Raw genomic sequence first — 16,686 nt, forward strand, 5'->3', positions numbered from 1 at the left:
CAAGGAGGAAACCTTTCCTCTCTAAGAGAAATATCAAGGTCAGACTGAAGTTTGCCAGAGAATGTAGACAAACACCAGGACTTCTGGAATAGTGTTCTATGGACTGATGAGTCTAAAATTGAATTATTTGGATACCAGAAAAGAGGACATGTTTGGCGTACAGCATTCCAGGAAAAGAACCTCATACCAACTGTGATGCATGGAGGTGGAAGTGTTATGGTTTGGGGATGCTTTGCTGCAGCAGGACCTAGCCAGCTCACCATCATAGAATCCCCCATGCATTCTACCGTGTATCAGAGGGTGCTTGAGGAACATGTGAGACCATCTGAAAGAAAATTAAAGCTGAAGCGGAACTGGATCCTGCAACACGACAATGACCCATAACATACTACTAAATCCACCAAGGACTGGCTAAAACTAAGAAATGGAAAGTCCTGGAGTGTCCGAGTGAACGCCCTAATCTTAATCCCATTGAGATGCTGTGGGGTGATTTGAAATGGGCTGTACATGCAAGAAACCCCTCAAACATCTCACAGCTGAAAGAATTCTGCATTGAGGAGTGGGCCAAACTTTCCTCAGACTGATGTCAGAGACTGGTAAATGGCTACAAGAAGGGTCTCACTGCAGTTATTTAAGCCAAAGGGGGTAACACCAGCTATTAGGGTGTAGGGTGCCCTAATTTATTCCTCAGTTAGAATACATATTTTTGTGGATATCTTTGTTTCATGAGTAAATCAAGGAAAGGTTTTGTTGTTTACCTACAATTACATCACTTTCTTTTCCAGAGAAAAATAAAAAAAAGATATGACATTGTTATGTGAACATTTATTAAGAAAGAAGGGGGGTCCTAATTTTTTCACATGACTGTACGTCAATGTGTATAACCTTTAGGGCAGGTAATATGCCACATCTGGGACTATATTTTTTCATGTTCCAATATAAATTAGCAAAGGAAATGCTTTTCTAATTTGATGACTTTTCACTAATCTTTTACTAAGAGCAAAAATCAAGCTTGCTAAAATCTCAGTCCTCTTAATACCTAGCCACAGTAATTGATTCCTCTGTGGGTGCTTGAGCATCCCCAGTATTGAGCAATGTGTTCACTTTGCCCAAGGAGGGGTAGGTTGTGATGGGTTCAGGACCTCTAATACCTGTAACTGTGAAAAGTTGGCTTGTATGATGGCCACTGCAATGCCTTCCTGGAAACCTAATGCAGCTGCACCATGCTGTCAGGTTTGTAAGTTTTAAATAGGTAACTCTGCTAACTTGCAGTTTAAAAAGCACAGCAGGAATCATATATAAACATAAAAGTATTTGTACTTTTTTTCTCATACAAAAAATAGAAATACAAACATACATTCCTGAAAAGTGTATGTTGCAAATTACATCATTCATTCCAGAACCAAATTCATTCTTGATCCGAAGCCAACAATAATTTCTGAAAGGTCAAATTAAAGATTGGGTAGCAGCAACAGTTATTCTTCAGGCTATCCTTCTCACTACCCAGCAAACTAAGGGCTTCTTTTATTAAGGTGGGTTAATGTATTCCTGTCAACTTCATTGACCTATACACTCCAAAAATTGTTAATTCCTGTCAACTTCAATGACATGTACATTCCAAAAATTGTTAATTCCAATGTTATCTTCGTTTGTAATCTTAATTAATTGTTGTGAACCGCCTAGAACTCTCTGGGTATGGCGGTATACAAAATAAAGTTATTATTATTATTATTAATGTATCTAGCACACGTTAAATGCTAAAAAGCCCATTGGAATACAATGAGCTTTTTAGTGCTTAGTGTGCACTAAATCCGTTCACACTCCTTAATAAAAGAAGCCCTAAGAAAGTTGATGCAGGTGAACACACACGTATACTACCAGTATATGAGTGCCTACACCACAATAATAATAATTCATATACGCAGATATATATATATGAAGTAGTGCGCACGTGAATGTGTGTGTACAACATACATAGGTTTATTACCTGTTAAGTATTAATAATAAAAAAATATAGATTCACACATACATGCGTATGTACATATGTAAACACACAACACACGTGTGCTTACTAGGACTATTGACTTGCATGTAGGAGTAGACATACAGGTGAGGAGAGACGGGCAGGCCGAAGGAAGGAAGGGGCGGGAGGGAGACTCACTTCCAGGCGGAGGGCGCCGCAGCCCTTCAGGAACTGACGGATGTTGCCCAGACACTCGCTCTCTCCACGGGGTTCCGGGATCACCTATAACACAGCAAGAGAGAGCGGTCAGAGGGAAAGAGGCAGGCAAGCGCTGCACCAAGCAAGCTGTTCCCGCTGGGGCAACCAGAGGGAGGGGGAGTGGGGACCGGTCCTTCCCGGGAAACGCACCGCAGTAGGGACCGGTCCTTACCAAAAGCAAACAGCGCCACCGGCCTCTTCCTGGCCTTTATTATTATTATTCTTTTACTTTCGTCCCTGTCCGGCACTCGGGCCTCACTTTACCGGGAAGTAGATCCTAGGTCCGGAAGTGACGCGACAGAGGACAGAGGGGAGGGAAGAGAGAAGCCCCCGGGCCAAGAGAGGATAAAAGGTGCTTGCCAGGAAAGGGTCCTATTGTGTGCTGTCTCGTCTTGCCCTGGACAACAGTTCAAACATGTTCTCATAGATTCGCAAATATATCTATTAGTGGCTGTATGCTATTCCCTGTGATTACAGGGACCAGCTTTCCAAAATCGGTGCGGGTGCTGAACCCTCGGCCATAAGTACTAGTAGTAGAGTTTGCTAAATGCTGGAGAGCTGGGGGTACATATGACTATAATCACTCTGCTGTAGCCATGCCAAGTGTGCTATACCCTGGAGTCAAACATAAACAATAAATGCTATTGCTAAAACAAATTAATATTTTGTGATGGAGAGACAAGAAGTACAACAGAGCACCCTTTCTCTATTAAATTCCTGTATTAATATTTTTGTTCTTTAGTGATATTTCACCTTAGAGCAGTGCCCTTCATTACAAGGCACGGGGAGGGGGCAATGGCATTTCCCACTGATCCTGTGCGATTTCTTAGTTTCTCAGGGGAAGATTACCAAATATTGGCGGTAAAATCCGAAAGGCCGCTGTCACAGCCGCTACTGTAATTTTAAAAAGGTGAGTCATTCTATAAAAAAATGCGCATGCAAATGAGGTTTGTGGAGGGTCACTAAATTTGCATGTGCCGATCGCTGTTGATAACGATTGGCACATGCAGTACAAATCTACAAATATAAAAAATAAAGGACCCAAATCGATCGGCAGGAGGGATGTCTCCCTCCTGCTGCTGCCATTAAGCAAACACCCCTGACACTCCCTGGCAGTTGAAGGGATGCTCCCTCCCTCCCGCTGCTGCCATTAAGCAACCCCCCCATACCCCACTGGCAGCGGGAGGGATGCCCACTCCTGACGCTGCCATTAAGCAACACCCCTGACAATGGGAGGAATGCTCACCGCTGCCGCAGCGATTAAACAAACCCCCCCGGCAGCAGGAGGGATGCCTACTCCCGGCTAGCCTTCATAAACAAGGTAAGAGGGGGTGAGGTGTCATCAGGGCATAATGGCGGTAGCAGGCATCCTCCCACTGCTGGAGGGGAGGTGTCAGGGGAAGGGGTTGCTTGGTAGTAACAAAATTTTCTGACAGGTCTGAGCTGTCAAGCCTTACTGTCCTATCAGTGCCTGAACCAATCAGCGCTCTGGCATTGACCAGAAAGTAAGGATAGGACAGCTCAGACCTGCCATAAAATTTTGCTTGCAAATGTAGGACAGCGAGCTTAGGGAATCACCCATCCATAATAGAGAATCACCTGGAGTGCTCGTTTAAATATTAATGACCTGGTCATAATACATTTGCATGGCAGAGTCCAAGACTGCTAGGAAGCTCGGAAAAGACCAAGGTAAACTGTTTTGATAATCTGCCGCTAAAATACATGAACACTAAACTGGCTGAAACCAGTTTAGCAACCACATTAAAGTTTTGAGAATCTTCCCCTTAGTAATACATACTCCACCACCCCCACTCCCCTCCACCCCCCAAACCTTGTTGAGACACTCTGCTGGCATTGTCGCCAGAACAACTGTTCAGTTTTCTTTCAGGACTGGGCAGCTCTCAGTTTGAGTTATACAGCATACAGACTCACACTATTCTTGCAATATTGTGCAAACAGTGAAAAAGTTAAGACAAAATGCACCTTGATAGTAAACCACTTGTATTGTAACCCACTTGCATCCCATGTACAGTGGTGCCTCACATAACGAACTTAATTCGTTCCAGGAGCAAGTTTGTTATGCGAAAAGTTCGTTATGTGAAACGCGTTAAGCGCAGTGACTAACGACTGCCTGCAGTGCCTGCGCGGAAGGATGCAATACATCGGCAGCGATCGTGGAAGCTCGGGCGACTTCGTTGTGTGAAACGAAGTTCGTTGTATGAATCATGACATGAAGTTCGTTGTGTGCAGCGTTCGCTGTGCAAGGCGTTCTTTATGCGAGGCACCACTGTACTGACAAAATATATCTTTACTGTAACCTACTTGTATCCCATGTACTGACAAAATGAATCTTTAATGTAAACCACTTGCATCCCATGTACTGACTAAACGTATCTTTATTGTAAACCATTTCTATCCCATGTACTGTCAAATGTATCTTTATTGTAAACCGCTTCGAACTTCACGGTATAGCAGTATATAAGAAATAAATTATTATTATTATTATCAAGCAGATCAAACTGCCTGAGAACCACATTACTGTATACTGGAAGAAAACTGAACAGCTGTCCCAAAGGCAGTGCCTGCAGCAAAACTGTGAAAGGTTAGAGGGCAGTAATAAACTAGGGGGAGATACAGCTTGGAGGGATAGGATGATGGCAGCTGACTCTGAAGAGAAACTGGTGGGAATCGAGACTGATTGGGATAGGGTTGTGAGAGAATTTGTATTGTAAGACAGTGTTGGAGAAAAATTGGGTTGGGGGCTAGAAGATAGACTGAAAGCAAGTCTGGAGAATCAAACTTTATGGGGAGGGTTTCCACATATTGCTCTGAGTGTGCCTAAGTAGCTGGACTGGATACATCATTGCAGAAGACCCCCCCCAAAAAAAAAAAAAAATCTCCCAGGATACATCATTGCAGAAGACCCCCCCAAAAAAAAAAAAAAAAAAAAATCTCCCATGGTCTCCACTTCAAAAATAGTGAAGATCTTTGCCCAGAATAAATTATTTACAAGAAATTAATTTTTGCATTTAAATAATATTTTTCTACCCTCCAGGCTGTCCTGTAGATAATATCCTCATGGTGACACAATATCTACTGCCCAAGACCTATACCACTTTTTAGTATGCAACCAGAGAGGATGGCACCTTCTTGAAGAGCTGCCATGTACTACAGGTGTGTAATTTGTTAAAACAAGTAACATCTAAGCATTAAACATTACAATTATTTTCAATTTTGTCAAGATTTTATATAATATTTTTAAAATCCAGTTAACATTAAGATAGTTATTATCCAGGGTTTCGCTGGAGAATGTGAAGGAATGGAAACTACATGCAGAGATTCGTTGCAGGGCCTCCTTTCCATAAGCTGGGGGGCTGAGGCTTAAAAGTAGAGCAAAATAGTGGGACCATGTGCAAAAAACACAGTTGCGTGGTGGTAGCACCAACTCTGGTCATTTTATTATGTGGTAATATCATCAATAAGGTTTGCCAAACAGTTGGCATTCTGTAAGGGAGGCTAACTCAAATGCCAGTTTTCTCCAGATCAGCAGAAACTCCCTTCCCTGTTCCTATGACCTTTTTATTTTTCAAGAGGAGCCAATATTGATGCCCAAATTGTAGCTACAACTGCAGCATTCTGAAGGTGCACAGGCTGAAGAAGAGTCCACATATGTTCATTCCCAACCTGCTTAACTTTCATAGAAGAGGTGGGGCCTGGGATCAGAATGCGCACTGGTTCTGGTTTTAGCCCACACTGCTTCAGATCGAGCTGCTGCAAAGATTACATCTGGGCTTCAAGCCAGCTCTCTTGCAAAGGAAGGTCTACAGCAGAAGGAAGTTTGGAGGAAGAACAGCGGTTACTTGTATTTTTATCATGTATATCATCTATCTGCTTAGTTGGTATGTGTTCTAATCTAGCAGTATTCTGTTCTTATGGACTTCCAGTTCAGTTAGAACCTTCATTTGCAACTACTCAGGGAGTTTTCCCTTCTTATATATCCTCTCCCTACTTACTATGCATTGACAATCTTTGGCACAGCTCTTTTCCAGAACCCTGCAATTATGGGCATTGGGCTAAAACCATGTGTTTCTTTCTCCCAACGGTGGCTGACATGGGCATCAGAATAGCTGAGCTGGAATTTTAACCCAGGACCCTCTATATGATAAGCCAGCCTTGCATTTAAAACGTAAAGAAAATCACATATGAAGAATGAAATGTAAAATATTGCTGTTCAATGGAATTATGACTGAGAAAACTAATATGTTCTCTAAAGAAGTTATTCACTCAATTTATTCCATTCTTTATATATTAAATTGTATTTATAGAAACATCATTAAAAAAAACTCCAAGGTAGAAAAAAGCAGGTGATACCAAGAAACAGAGTAGACAGAGGGCAGGCCATATTAACTCCATCAGGGAATAACAGAAAGAAGATTTCCCAAGGTTAAGAACCTAATCTTCCGTTTTGTTTTGTCCCTTCTGGAGTCAATATGACAGGTGACATACCAAAGCAATGGCAACATCTAGGGTGGTACAAAAGAGCCTCCCTGCAATACCAAGGTCCCAAAAGCAGTGCAGACTAGACCACCATGTCCACTCTGTAAAACCATATAAAGGTATGAAGAGATGACCAAGTGACCATTCTACAAATATCTGCTGGATGAATTATTTGAGATTTGACCGCAAAGCAGCGACACCTCTTGTCAAGTGAGCTTTGAGAGAAACCAGCGGCTTCTTGCCACAGGAAATGTAAGTCAGGAAATAGAGGCATTGGACACTGGCTTACCTCATCTGGACTGGATAGTTAGGACAAATGGTCGAAAGATGAAAATCGTTGGTCCTCTCTAAGTAGTGGAGTAACACTTTTCACATGTCCAGTTTTCACAGAATCTGATCCTTCTGCTCTGACCCTGTGGAACGAAAAACAAGCAAATGAACTTCCTGGTTGACATGAAAATCTGAAACCACCTTTGGAAGAAAGGAGAAAACTGTGAGGAGGAAAACCCCTGCCTCCATGAACTGGAAAAAGGGCTCTCTGCAAGAGAGAGCCTGTAGGTCCGAAATATGCTTTGCTGAAACAATCACTACGAGGAAAACTGTCTTGACCTTAAGGTCTGGAAGGGACGCATTCTTGAGGGGCTCAAAAGGGTCTTTAGCAAGCCCTCTCAGCACAACATTAAGATTCCACATAGGGAAAGGCCATCATAGTGGTGATCGCAAGCGAAGCGCCTCTCTAAAAAATCTGGTCACATCTGGATGAGATGTAAGCGAAATGGTACCACTGAGCGCTCTAAAACAGGAAAGATCTGCCACATGTACCTTGAGAGAAGCCACTGCAAGGCCTTTTCCAGATAGGCCTGAAGGAAAGCAAGGACCACAGGGTCTCTGACTCCACCTGGTCTCTGGCATACCATTGCTAGAAAGCTTTCCAAGCCTTGGCGTAAGTCATCATTTTAGCAGGTTTCTTGAACCTTAAAAGACTGTCAACAACTAGTGTATGTCGAAGTATCCTCTCTGAATCAAGGCACTGCACTCAAGTGCCAAACCATAAGACCAAAGCACTGGGGGGATTCTCCATGGGAGCCAGCCCCTGAATGAGCAGGTTACAATGAAGAGGGAGCTTGAGCTTCCTATCCAGCTGAAGACAGACACATATCACAGATGGTGAGGCCAGTCCAAAGCTACAAGAATCACCAGGCCCAGATGAATCGCTATCCTGCAGATGACTCAACCCACCAAGGACCAAGGTGGAAAGATATAAAGGAGTTCCTCAGTCAGCCATGGTAGAACCAATGCATCTAGCTCTAAGCTTCCTGGCTCTGTTGTTCAACTGAAGAAGCGATTGGCTTTCGAGTTCTTGGCTGAAGCCATCGAGTTTGTTGTTGGCCTGCCCCAACGCCGCACAATGAGATGAAATGCTGTCTGCAAGAGACCACTCTCCTGAGTCCAGGACTTGGCGACTGAGAAAGTCGGCTTGCACATTTTCCACTCCGGCAACATGTGCCGTTGAGATAGCTTGAAGGTATATCTCCACCCACCAAAACAACATCTGAGCCTTCTGATTTAAGGTACTTACCTCCCTGTCGATTCACATATGCCACCACTGTAGCATTGTCAGAAAACACCCTTACAGCTTTTCCGTCTAGGGTGTTGAAGAGTTCATAACGCCAAGCATATGACTCGAAGCTCCAGACGATTGATTGACCAATCCTTTTGATGAGGCTTCCACCAGCCCTACATGGAGAGTTCCCCATAATGAGCACCCCAGCTGGAAAGACTGTCATCAGTCATGAAAGTAATCCACTCAGTAACCCAAAGAGGCATGCCTCATGCTAGAGCTTCTCCCTGAATCCACCAGTCTCTGCTGCGTGCTGTCTCTGTCCAGGGGAGTGACATCTGAAGGGGATGACAATGATGGGACCACTGATATTGGAGGGACTCTTACAGAGGCCACATGTGTGCTCTGGCCCAAAGCACAACCTCCAGGGTGGCTGCCATTGACCCAGTACTTGAAGGCAATGCCAAGTAGTGGGGTTTGGTAGTGCTAAGATCTCATTTAGAATATTGTGTACAATTCTGGAGGCCGCACCTTCAAAAAGATATGAAAAGGATGGAGTCGGTCCAGAGGAAGGCTACTAAAATGGTGTGTGGTCTTTGTGATAAGGCGTATGGGGGACAGACTTAAAGATCTCAATCTGTATACTTTGGAGGAAAGGCAGGAGAGGGGAGATATGATAAAAGTTGTTTAAATACCTACATAATATAAATGTGCATGAGTCGAGTCTCTTTCATTTGAAAGGAAACTCTGCAATGAGAAGGCATAGGATGAAGTTAAGAGGTGATAGGTTCCGGAGTAATCTGAGGAAATATGTTTTTACAGAAAGGGTGGTGGATGCATGGAACAGTCTCCCGGAAGAGGTGGTGGAAACAGAGACTGTGTCTGAATTCAAGAGGACCTGGGATAGGCACGTGGCATCTCTCAGAGAGAGAAAGAGATCATGGTTACTGTGGATGGGCAGACTAGATGGGCCATTTGGCCTTTATCTACCATCACATTTCTATGTATCTATGATCTGATTCTGGAGCTCCTGTTTGCATGGCTCAGGAAGAAAAATACGTCCCAGGATCATGTTGAACTGGACTCCCAGATATTCCAGCATCTGAGAAGGCATAAGCTGGCTCTTCATGAAATTGGCAATCCAATCCAGGCACTATAGAAGCAAGATCATTATCTCCACTGCTTGCTTGCACTCCAGTTAGGATGGAGCTCTGATCAGCCAGTCATCCAGATAGGGATGAACTTGGACTCCCATCATGTGGAGATGAGCTGCCACCACCACCATCACTTTGGTGAAGATGCAGGGAGCCATCGCTAGTCCAAAGGGAAGGACTGTAAACTGGAAATGCTGCTGGAGAACATGAAATCTCAGATAGTTTCAGTGCCCTGGGAATATAGGGATATGAAAATAAGCCTCTGTCAGATCCAGAGATGTAAGAAATTCCCCCGGAGCCACTGCTGTGATAACTGACTGCACCATCTCCATTTGAAAGTGCAGAATCCGCAGAAAAGCATTGACCAACTTGAGATCCAGGATAGATCTCCAGTTCTCTGAGCCTTTCTTTGGTATAAGGAGTATCTGCCGAAGCCCAATTCGCTTTTGGGAACTGGCTCTATGGCTTGAATGTCCAAGACACGCTGCAGCATCACCTCTAATTTTAATGCCTTCTCCAGCTTTCCTGCCAGAGAATCCAGAAATAACTCCAGGGGAGGAGACAAAAGAAGTCTATCTTGTATCCCTGCTGTATGATGTCCAGCACCCATCGGTCTGAGGAGATCAGTTCTCATTCCTGGAGGAACTCCAACAACTGGCCTCCAGTGCACTTTCTGATTCATTTATGTTTCTTGTTTATGTTATTAAGTTCTTTATATACCGCCTTTCATAATAACATAAAGAGTTTGCAACCTCTGACCTGGGAAAAGGCATCAGCTCCCAAAAAGTAGTTGAGAAATTTATTTTCAGTCCAATAAAAAGGTTATTACCTTATCTTATTTGTTCATTAACCTCAATTTCCATGCACTCAAGTGGACTAACAAGGCAACAATGCTGCTTTAAAACATGGCTCACATATGAGCCTATCTCACTATGAATTGATTCTGGTTTTAATTTATTGGATATGTAACTATGAAAGAAATGCAATGATGACCTCTAATAAAATAGGAAACTGATTAACAAGAGAACTCTGTTCCTCAGATAAGTTGCTTTTATCTGTACCCTTCTCTTCCACTGCCAATTTCAGATTTCGTTCCTTTCATCTAGCTGCCCCATATGCCTGGAATAAACTACCTGAGTTCGTCCATCACACCCCTTTCCTCACCTTGTTTAAAAGTAGACTGAAAACACACTTTTTTGATATAGCCTTCAATTCATAACTCTACTCCCCACTGCCCACTGCTTACCACGCTAGCCAGCAGATTAACCATCCCCCCTGACTGTATCCCCCACCCTGGCATCCTGTTTGTCTGTCTTGACTGTTTACATTGTAAGCTCTTTCAAGAAGGTACTTTCTCCTTTGTGACTCTACAGCACTGTGTATATCTGGTAGTGCTGTTGACATAATAGTAATAATAATAATTTTATTTTTTATATACCGCCAAAGCCAAAGTAGTTCGAGGAGGTTTACAATAAGAAGAGCTGGACAGTCAGCGAAGACATAATAATGAAGTCCTTGGATACAATGAATTCTTAGAATAACAATGATGTCTTTGAATACATGCATATTTGTGGGGAGGAAGAAAAACAGGGTGAAAGTCACATTGTAGGGGCGTCAAGTACAGGTAAGTAGAATACAGGGGAAAGGCTTTAAGAGTTCTTGGTTACAAATCGGTTAAACAGGTTGGTTTTGACTAGTTTTCTGAAGTTAAGGTAAGATGAAGAGTGCTTGATGAGATTGCCTAGCCAGTCGTTCTGTTGATTTGCTTGGAACGCAAGAGTTCTGTCAAAGAATCTTTTGTATCGGCAGTTTTTTATTATTGGGTAGCTAAATATTTGTATTCTGTGTTTTGGCCTGGTGGAATAGTCCAATTTGAAATGGGCAACCAGGTATAGGGGGGCTAAACCCAGAGTGGATTTGAAACACAGGCAGGCAAATTTGAATAGCACTCTTGCTTCTAGGGGCAGCCAGTAGAGTTTTTGGTAGTAGGAGTCCCATATTTTATATTAAAGATCAGTCGCACTGCTGAATTTTCTATGATTCGGAGTCTTTGGATGGTTTTCTTGAGAGACCCCAGATAAATGATATTATAGTGATCAAGCAGGCTTAAGATTGAGGCTTGCACCAGTAGTCGGAATGAAGCTGCGTCAAAGAACTTTCTGATGGTTCTTAATTTCCATAGTGTTGCGAATCCTTTTTTGATCAGTAGCTCTGTGTAAGAATCTAGAGTGAGGTGACGGTCCAGCATCACTCCCAGGATTTTTATGGTGTCGACAAAAGGGAAGTTCTGTCCGTTCAGGGAAATTGAAGTGCTTTGATTTTGTCGTTCGGGCTTGCCAGGAAGAATTTGGTTTTTTCGGAGTTGAGTTTCAGTTTGAACTCAGTCATCCATGTTTCGATTTGCTTTAAAGTTAGTTCTAGATGTTTCTTCATCTCAGGAGTCAGGCTTGTTAGGGGAAGGATTATGGTGATGTCATCGGCATAGATGTAGAACTTGATTTTTAATTTTTGTAATAGATTCGCCAGTGGGGAAAGGTAAATGTTGAATAGAGTGGGAGATAGGGGGGAACCCTGTGGGACTCCGCATGGGTTTACCCAGTTGGAGGATTGATTGTCATCGCTATAGACTCGGTACGATCATTTAGTCAAGAATCCTTGGAACCATTTTAATACATTACCTGAGAGTCCAATTGTCTCTAAGCAGTCAATTAGGATGGCATGATCGACTAAATCGAAGGCACTACTTAGGTCCAGCTGAAGGATTAGTGCACTGGAACCTTGGCTGAATAGATTCAGGAGGGAGTCCAGTAATGAAGCAATAACTGTTTCCGTGCTGAACCCGGAATGAAAACCCGATTGGTTGTCATGAAGTATGCTGAATTTATCTAGGTGCGTTACTAAGTCCTGGTTTACCAAGCCTTCCATCAGCTTTACAAAAAAGGGGATGTTTGCAATGGGTCTGTAATTCGATGTCAACTTGATAGATTCCTTGGTTTTTTTTAGAATCGGTGTGATTAGTATCTGACCTAACTCCTCGGGAAATGTACCAGACAATAGTAGAAAGGAAACCCAATCGTGTAGCTTGGCTTTGAAGGTGACTGGAGCAGCTTTCATGACGTTGGGATAATTTCCTCATGGGTCTCATGCCTGGGATGCCAAAAAGAAGGAAAGCTAGAGCTCCCATTGCTTGACATCTGACCACTGGGTCCTGGAGGTTATCAGGAATGAGTATATAATGGAGTTTCTCTTTCCTCTGAACGAGTGTTTTCTGGATTCCCCTTCTGGTCGCCCCGAGAGGGTGATTCAGGTGCAGGTCACAGTCCACAGACTCCTGGATATTTGGGCCATAGAATCCATTTCAGAGTGAGACTCTGGGAGATATTTAACATACTTAATTGTTCCATGTGAAGGATCTGGCGATTGGAGACCAATTCTGGTCCTCAAGGCAGGCAATGAAAATGCCTCGCTTCTGCATGGAGATTGTACGCTTAGTGCTTGCTTCAGTGGCACTAGGGGAGTTCTTAGCCTCCCTGGATTTGACAGAGGCATATCTTCATATTCCCACTGGAAAGTTCTGCGGTTTCACACCTTAGGGCGACATTTCCAGTTTGTGGTGATGCCGTTTGGATTGGCAATGGCACCTAGGTCCTTCATCACAGTGATTTTGGTGGTAGCGGACCATTTTTGCACCCTGAGTGCCCTGGTTCTCCCATTCCTGGACAACTGGTTGACCAGAGCTCCCGCACTGTTCAAGGGGCATCAGAGCCATCCATTAGGTGGTATAGTTATTTCAGTGCCTGGGCTGGGTGACCAACTTCAGGATGTGTCACATCTAACCAGCCCAGGATTTGGCGTGCCTAGGAGTTCGGGTTCACATGGGCCAAAACATAGAGTTTCTACAGGTGTTCCGTCAGGAGACGTTGAGACTGGTTCTCAGGGATCTTCTAATCACTCAGATCACAACGGCAGTCCATCCAGGTTCTGAGGACCATGGTGACAACGATCGATGTGGTCCCTTGGGCCAGAGCCATCTGCGTCTGCTACAGGATGATCTTCTTTTGCACTGGAATATATAGTGGGACCCATTCCATGCACCCCCTACCCTGGACGTCTGTGGCATGAAACAGTCTTACATAGGAGTTGCAACCTCTCTCACTTTCCAGGGGCCTTCCCCTCAGGATCTCAGATTGGGTGATTCAGTCTATGGTTGCGAGTCTTAAAGGCTAGGGAGCAGTGTGCATAACTGTCTCTGTTCAGAGCCGGTAGGCACCCTCAATGCGCAAGTGGTCAATCAAGCACCTGAAACTTCAGGCATTTCAGCTGACTCTTCTCCACTTCGAGGATCGTCTCCATCATCGAGCTGTTAGTATATACTAGATGGTGACATGGCGGTGGCTTATGTCCATCAACAGGAGTCCATCAACAGGAGTCTCTCTGAGCAAGGGGACTCAGCTGCTCTTCTGGTGGGCGGAGAGCTGCCTTGTGGCACTGCCTGCGGCACATATGGCAGGAGTGGATGCTGTACCCTGGAGAATGGTCACTCTCTCAAAGGGCATTTGATTGCACAGTCGCTCAGAGGGGGTATCCCGTGTTCATCCTCGTGGCGACTGTGGTCAACAAGAAAGCCAATCAGTTCTTCAGTTGTCGTCGCAAGGCAGGCTGTGAAGCCCTGGACATTCTGGTTCAGCCTAAGCCACGGGAAGACATCCACTATATCTTTCCACTGTGGCCCTTCATATGGCATCTGTTGGGGTGGATAGCGACCCATGAGGATCTGGTGGTTCTGGTGGCTCCCGCTTGGCTGAGGCGGCCATAGTATGCTGACTTGTTTCGGTTCCAGCAGGATTGGAGGCTCCAGCTACTTTGTCATTCCCGCCTTCTCACATAGGGACAGATTACGATGCAGGATCCGGACGGCTTTGGTCTCGTGGCATGGTTCTTGAGCCTTCACTAGCCAGGGCTATCCCTCGTCTGTAAATACCATGGTGCTTCACAACAAAAGGAAGTTCACAGTGATGGCCTATGTGAAGGCTTGGTTACCCGGTCTGGTGCGCCCTGAGTCAGGTGGAACAGTTTATCCCCTCCACTTCTCGTGTCCTTCCAGTTTTTCCAGGATAGCCTGCAGAAGGGCCTAGCAGTAGCTTCGCTCCAGGTGTAAATTGCCATTTATTTTCGGGTGTGGGTCCTCCTCCATCTTTGAAGAGCTCTTTGGCAGCTCATCTAGATATAGCTCATTTTCTATAGGGCGCTCTGCGGCTTAGGTCTCCCTTGCGCCTTTCCTGTCCCACATTGAACCTTAATCTGGGTCTCCACTCTCTTGCTCATCCGCCATATAAGCCTATGGAGCCAGTGTCTCTGATGGATCTTGCAGTCAACACGGATTTCCTGATGGCAATTACCTCTGACCATAGAGTTTCAGAGCTTTGGACCCTCTCCTGCAGGGATCCTTTTCTATGTATTATGGATTCCGTGGTGATGCTGCATACTGTTCCTTCCTTTCTTCCAAAAGTATTTCCACTTTTCATGTAACATAAGAACATGTAAGCTTTGAGGCTTCCCACAGATCCTGGCAGATGGACGGAAATAACCCACTGGTCCCAGAATAAAGTGTGGATTTACAAGAAAGAAAATTAGCGAAGGTAAGAACCTAATCTTTTGTTAAGTGCTAAATATTGCACTTAACCAGCTATGATTTAGTTGGATCTGCAAACCCACAAATTCAATGCTAAAGCCCAGATATGGACCCACATTGAACTTCTGGGTATAACGCTGGCAGCAGCTAGCAACACGCTGAACACAACCAGCTGAATATCAACCCCTAAGCTCCTACATTAAGAATTTTCAGCTGGGAAGATATGCTTCTGCATTTGGCTGAAAATAGGGCACAAATTTAGGAGGCTAACTTAGGAGCTCAGCGTTTTCTGAATATTGGACCCACAGAGTATATACACCTAAACTTTTGTACACACAACTTGTGTATGCATAGGTTTATCCAATCTGCATTGAGACATTCTGGGAGGGAGTTGGTCAACATTTATACATAAATTTTTGAAACATACATACTGTAAAATGCACTGGGAAATTTGTGCGAACTAAATGAAAAAGTAAGCCCATACTTGTTGCACAGATTAAGCAGTCTTTCATGAAATTACACTCTAAGGGCATGATTCTGTATAGGACATTGGTCTCAGCAGCCGCCTAAGAAGCAGCTGAGAATCACATACTGACATCCTAGGCAGAATCGCATCTGCCCTAACAAAAAGATGCCTAACCACCTGATTCTCTAACCAACGCCCAGTGCCGGTTAGAGACCTTTTGCCATCCTAAAAGTAGACGTTGCTGGCTGAGCAGATTGCGACAAGAGAATCCCCAATCAGCTGAGCCAGCAGGAGTCCCCAAAGCTGCGCTTCAGAGAGTCCTGCCGGCTCAGCTGATAGGGGGGAAAATACCCCTGCCACAATATATCTTCTTATTAAACAAACTACAGGAGCAATGGATAGTGTTCATGGGGCCTTAACGCACTGTTGCCAGCGGGGAGCCGAGGCAGCGAGAGCCTGCAGGAGAGGAGCGTGCGAGCCCAGCTCCGCCCCTCTCCCGAACCTGAAGAATAAAGCCGCCGCACCCCCCGGAGAGCGGCCTTCTTCACTTGGCCCCCGCACTGTTGCCAGCGGGGAGCCGAGGCAGCGAGAGCCTGCAGGAGAGGAGCGTGCGAGCCCAGCTCCGCCCCTCTCCCGAACCTGAAGAATAAAGCCGCCGCACCAACGGCGTGCAGCCGTTCGGCGTGCCGTCGAAGGCGCACGTCTAAGGCGCGTGCGCCTTAGCACGCGCCTTTGCAAGCGACTGCGAGCGACGCCAGTCAGTCCGACCCCCCCAACTGGATCACAGCAATACATAGTGTTATTTACATAGCACCGCCTCATCCGTTAGAACTCAGAAAAGTTAACACTGTACTGCACTGCCTTATTGTTTACTGTATTACCTACTGTTTACATTGTTTACATTGTACTGTACTGCCTACTGCACCGCGCGCACACGCTTAAATTGTTCAGCCTGTTTAACTTTACATCGATCTATTGCATTGCTGCAACCTACTTAACTTTGTACTGCCTAACGCACCGCTGTAACCTGCACAACTCTGTACTGCCTTTTGCACCGCTGTAACCGGCTCAGCTTTATATCGTCCACTGCGCCGCTGAAACCTGCCAAACTTTGCATCACACCCCTCCCCTCTGCCCCCCTCCGACTACTACCAT

At 44.8% G+C, this 16,686-nt stretch overlaps 1 protein-coding gene across 9 annotated transcripts in view; it reads right to left on the reverse strand.

The window, feature by feature from the left end:
• Positions 1-16,686, reverse strand: part of ARHGEF7 (Rho guanine nucleotide exchange factor 7) — a 460,949-nt gene that overhangs the window by 438,051 nt on the left and 6,212 nt on the right. For 6 of the 9 annotated variants that reach the window (XR_004539809.1, XR_004539810.1, XM_033948005.1 and 3 more), the window contains exon 2: positions 2,108-2,245. Coding sequence is in view for 6 of the 9 variants with exons in the window: in XM_033948005.1 (XP_033803896.1) it covers positions 2,108-2,245 (138 nt within the window). In the remaining 3 variants the exon portion in view is untranslated. Of the gene's footprint in view, positions 1-2,107; positions 2,246-2,485; positions 2,504-16,686 lie in introns of those variants that run through there. The other 3 variants (XM_033948007.1, XM_033948008.1, XM_033948012.1) reach the window with 2 other exon arrangements.

This window comes from Geotrypetes seraphini, chromosome 6 (genome assembly GCF_902459505.1).
Source record: "Geotrypetes seraphini chromosome 6, aGeoSer1.1, whole genome shotgun sequence".
Classification (NCBI taxonomy): domain Eukaryota; kingdom Metazoa; phylum Chordata; class Amphibia; order Gymnophiona; family Dermophiidae; genus Geotrypetes; species Geotrypetes seraphini.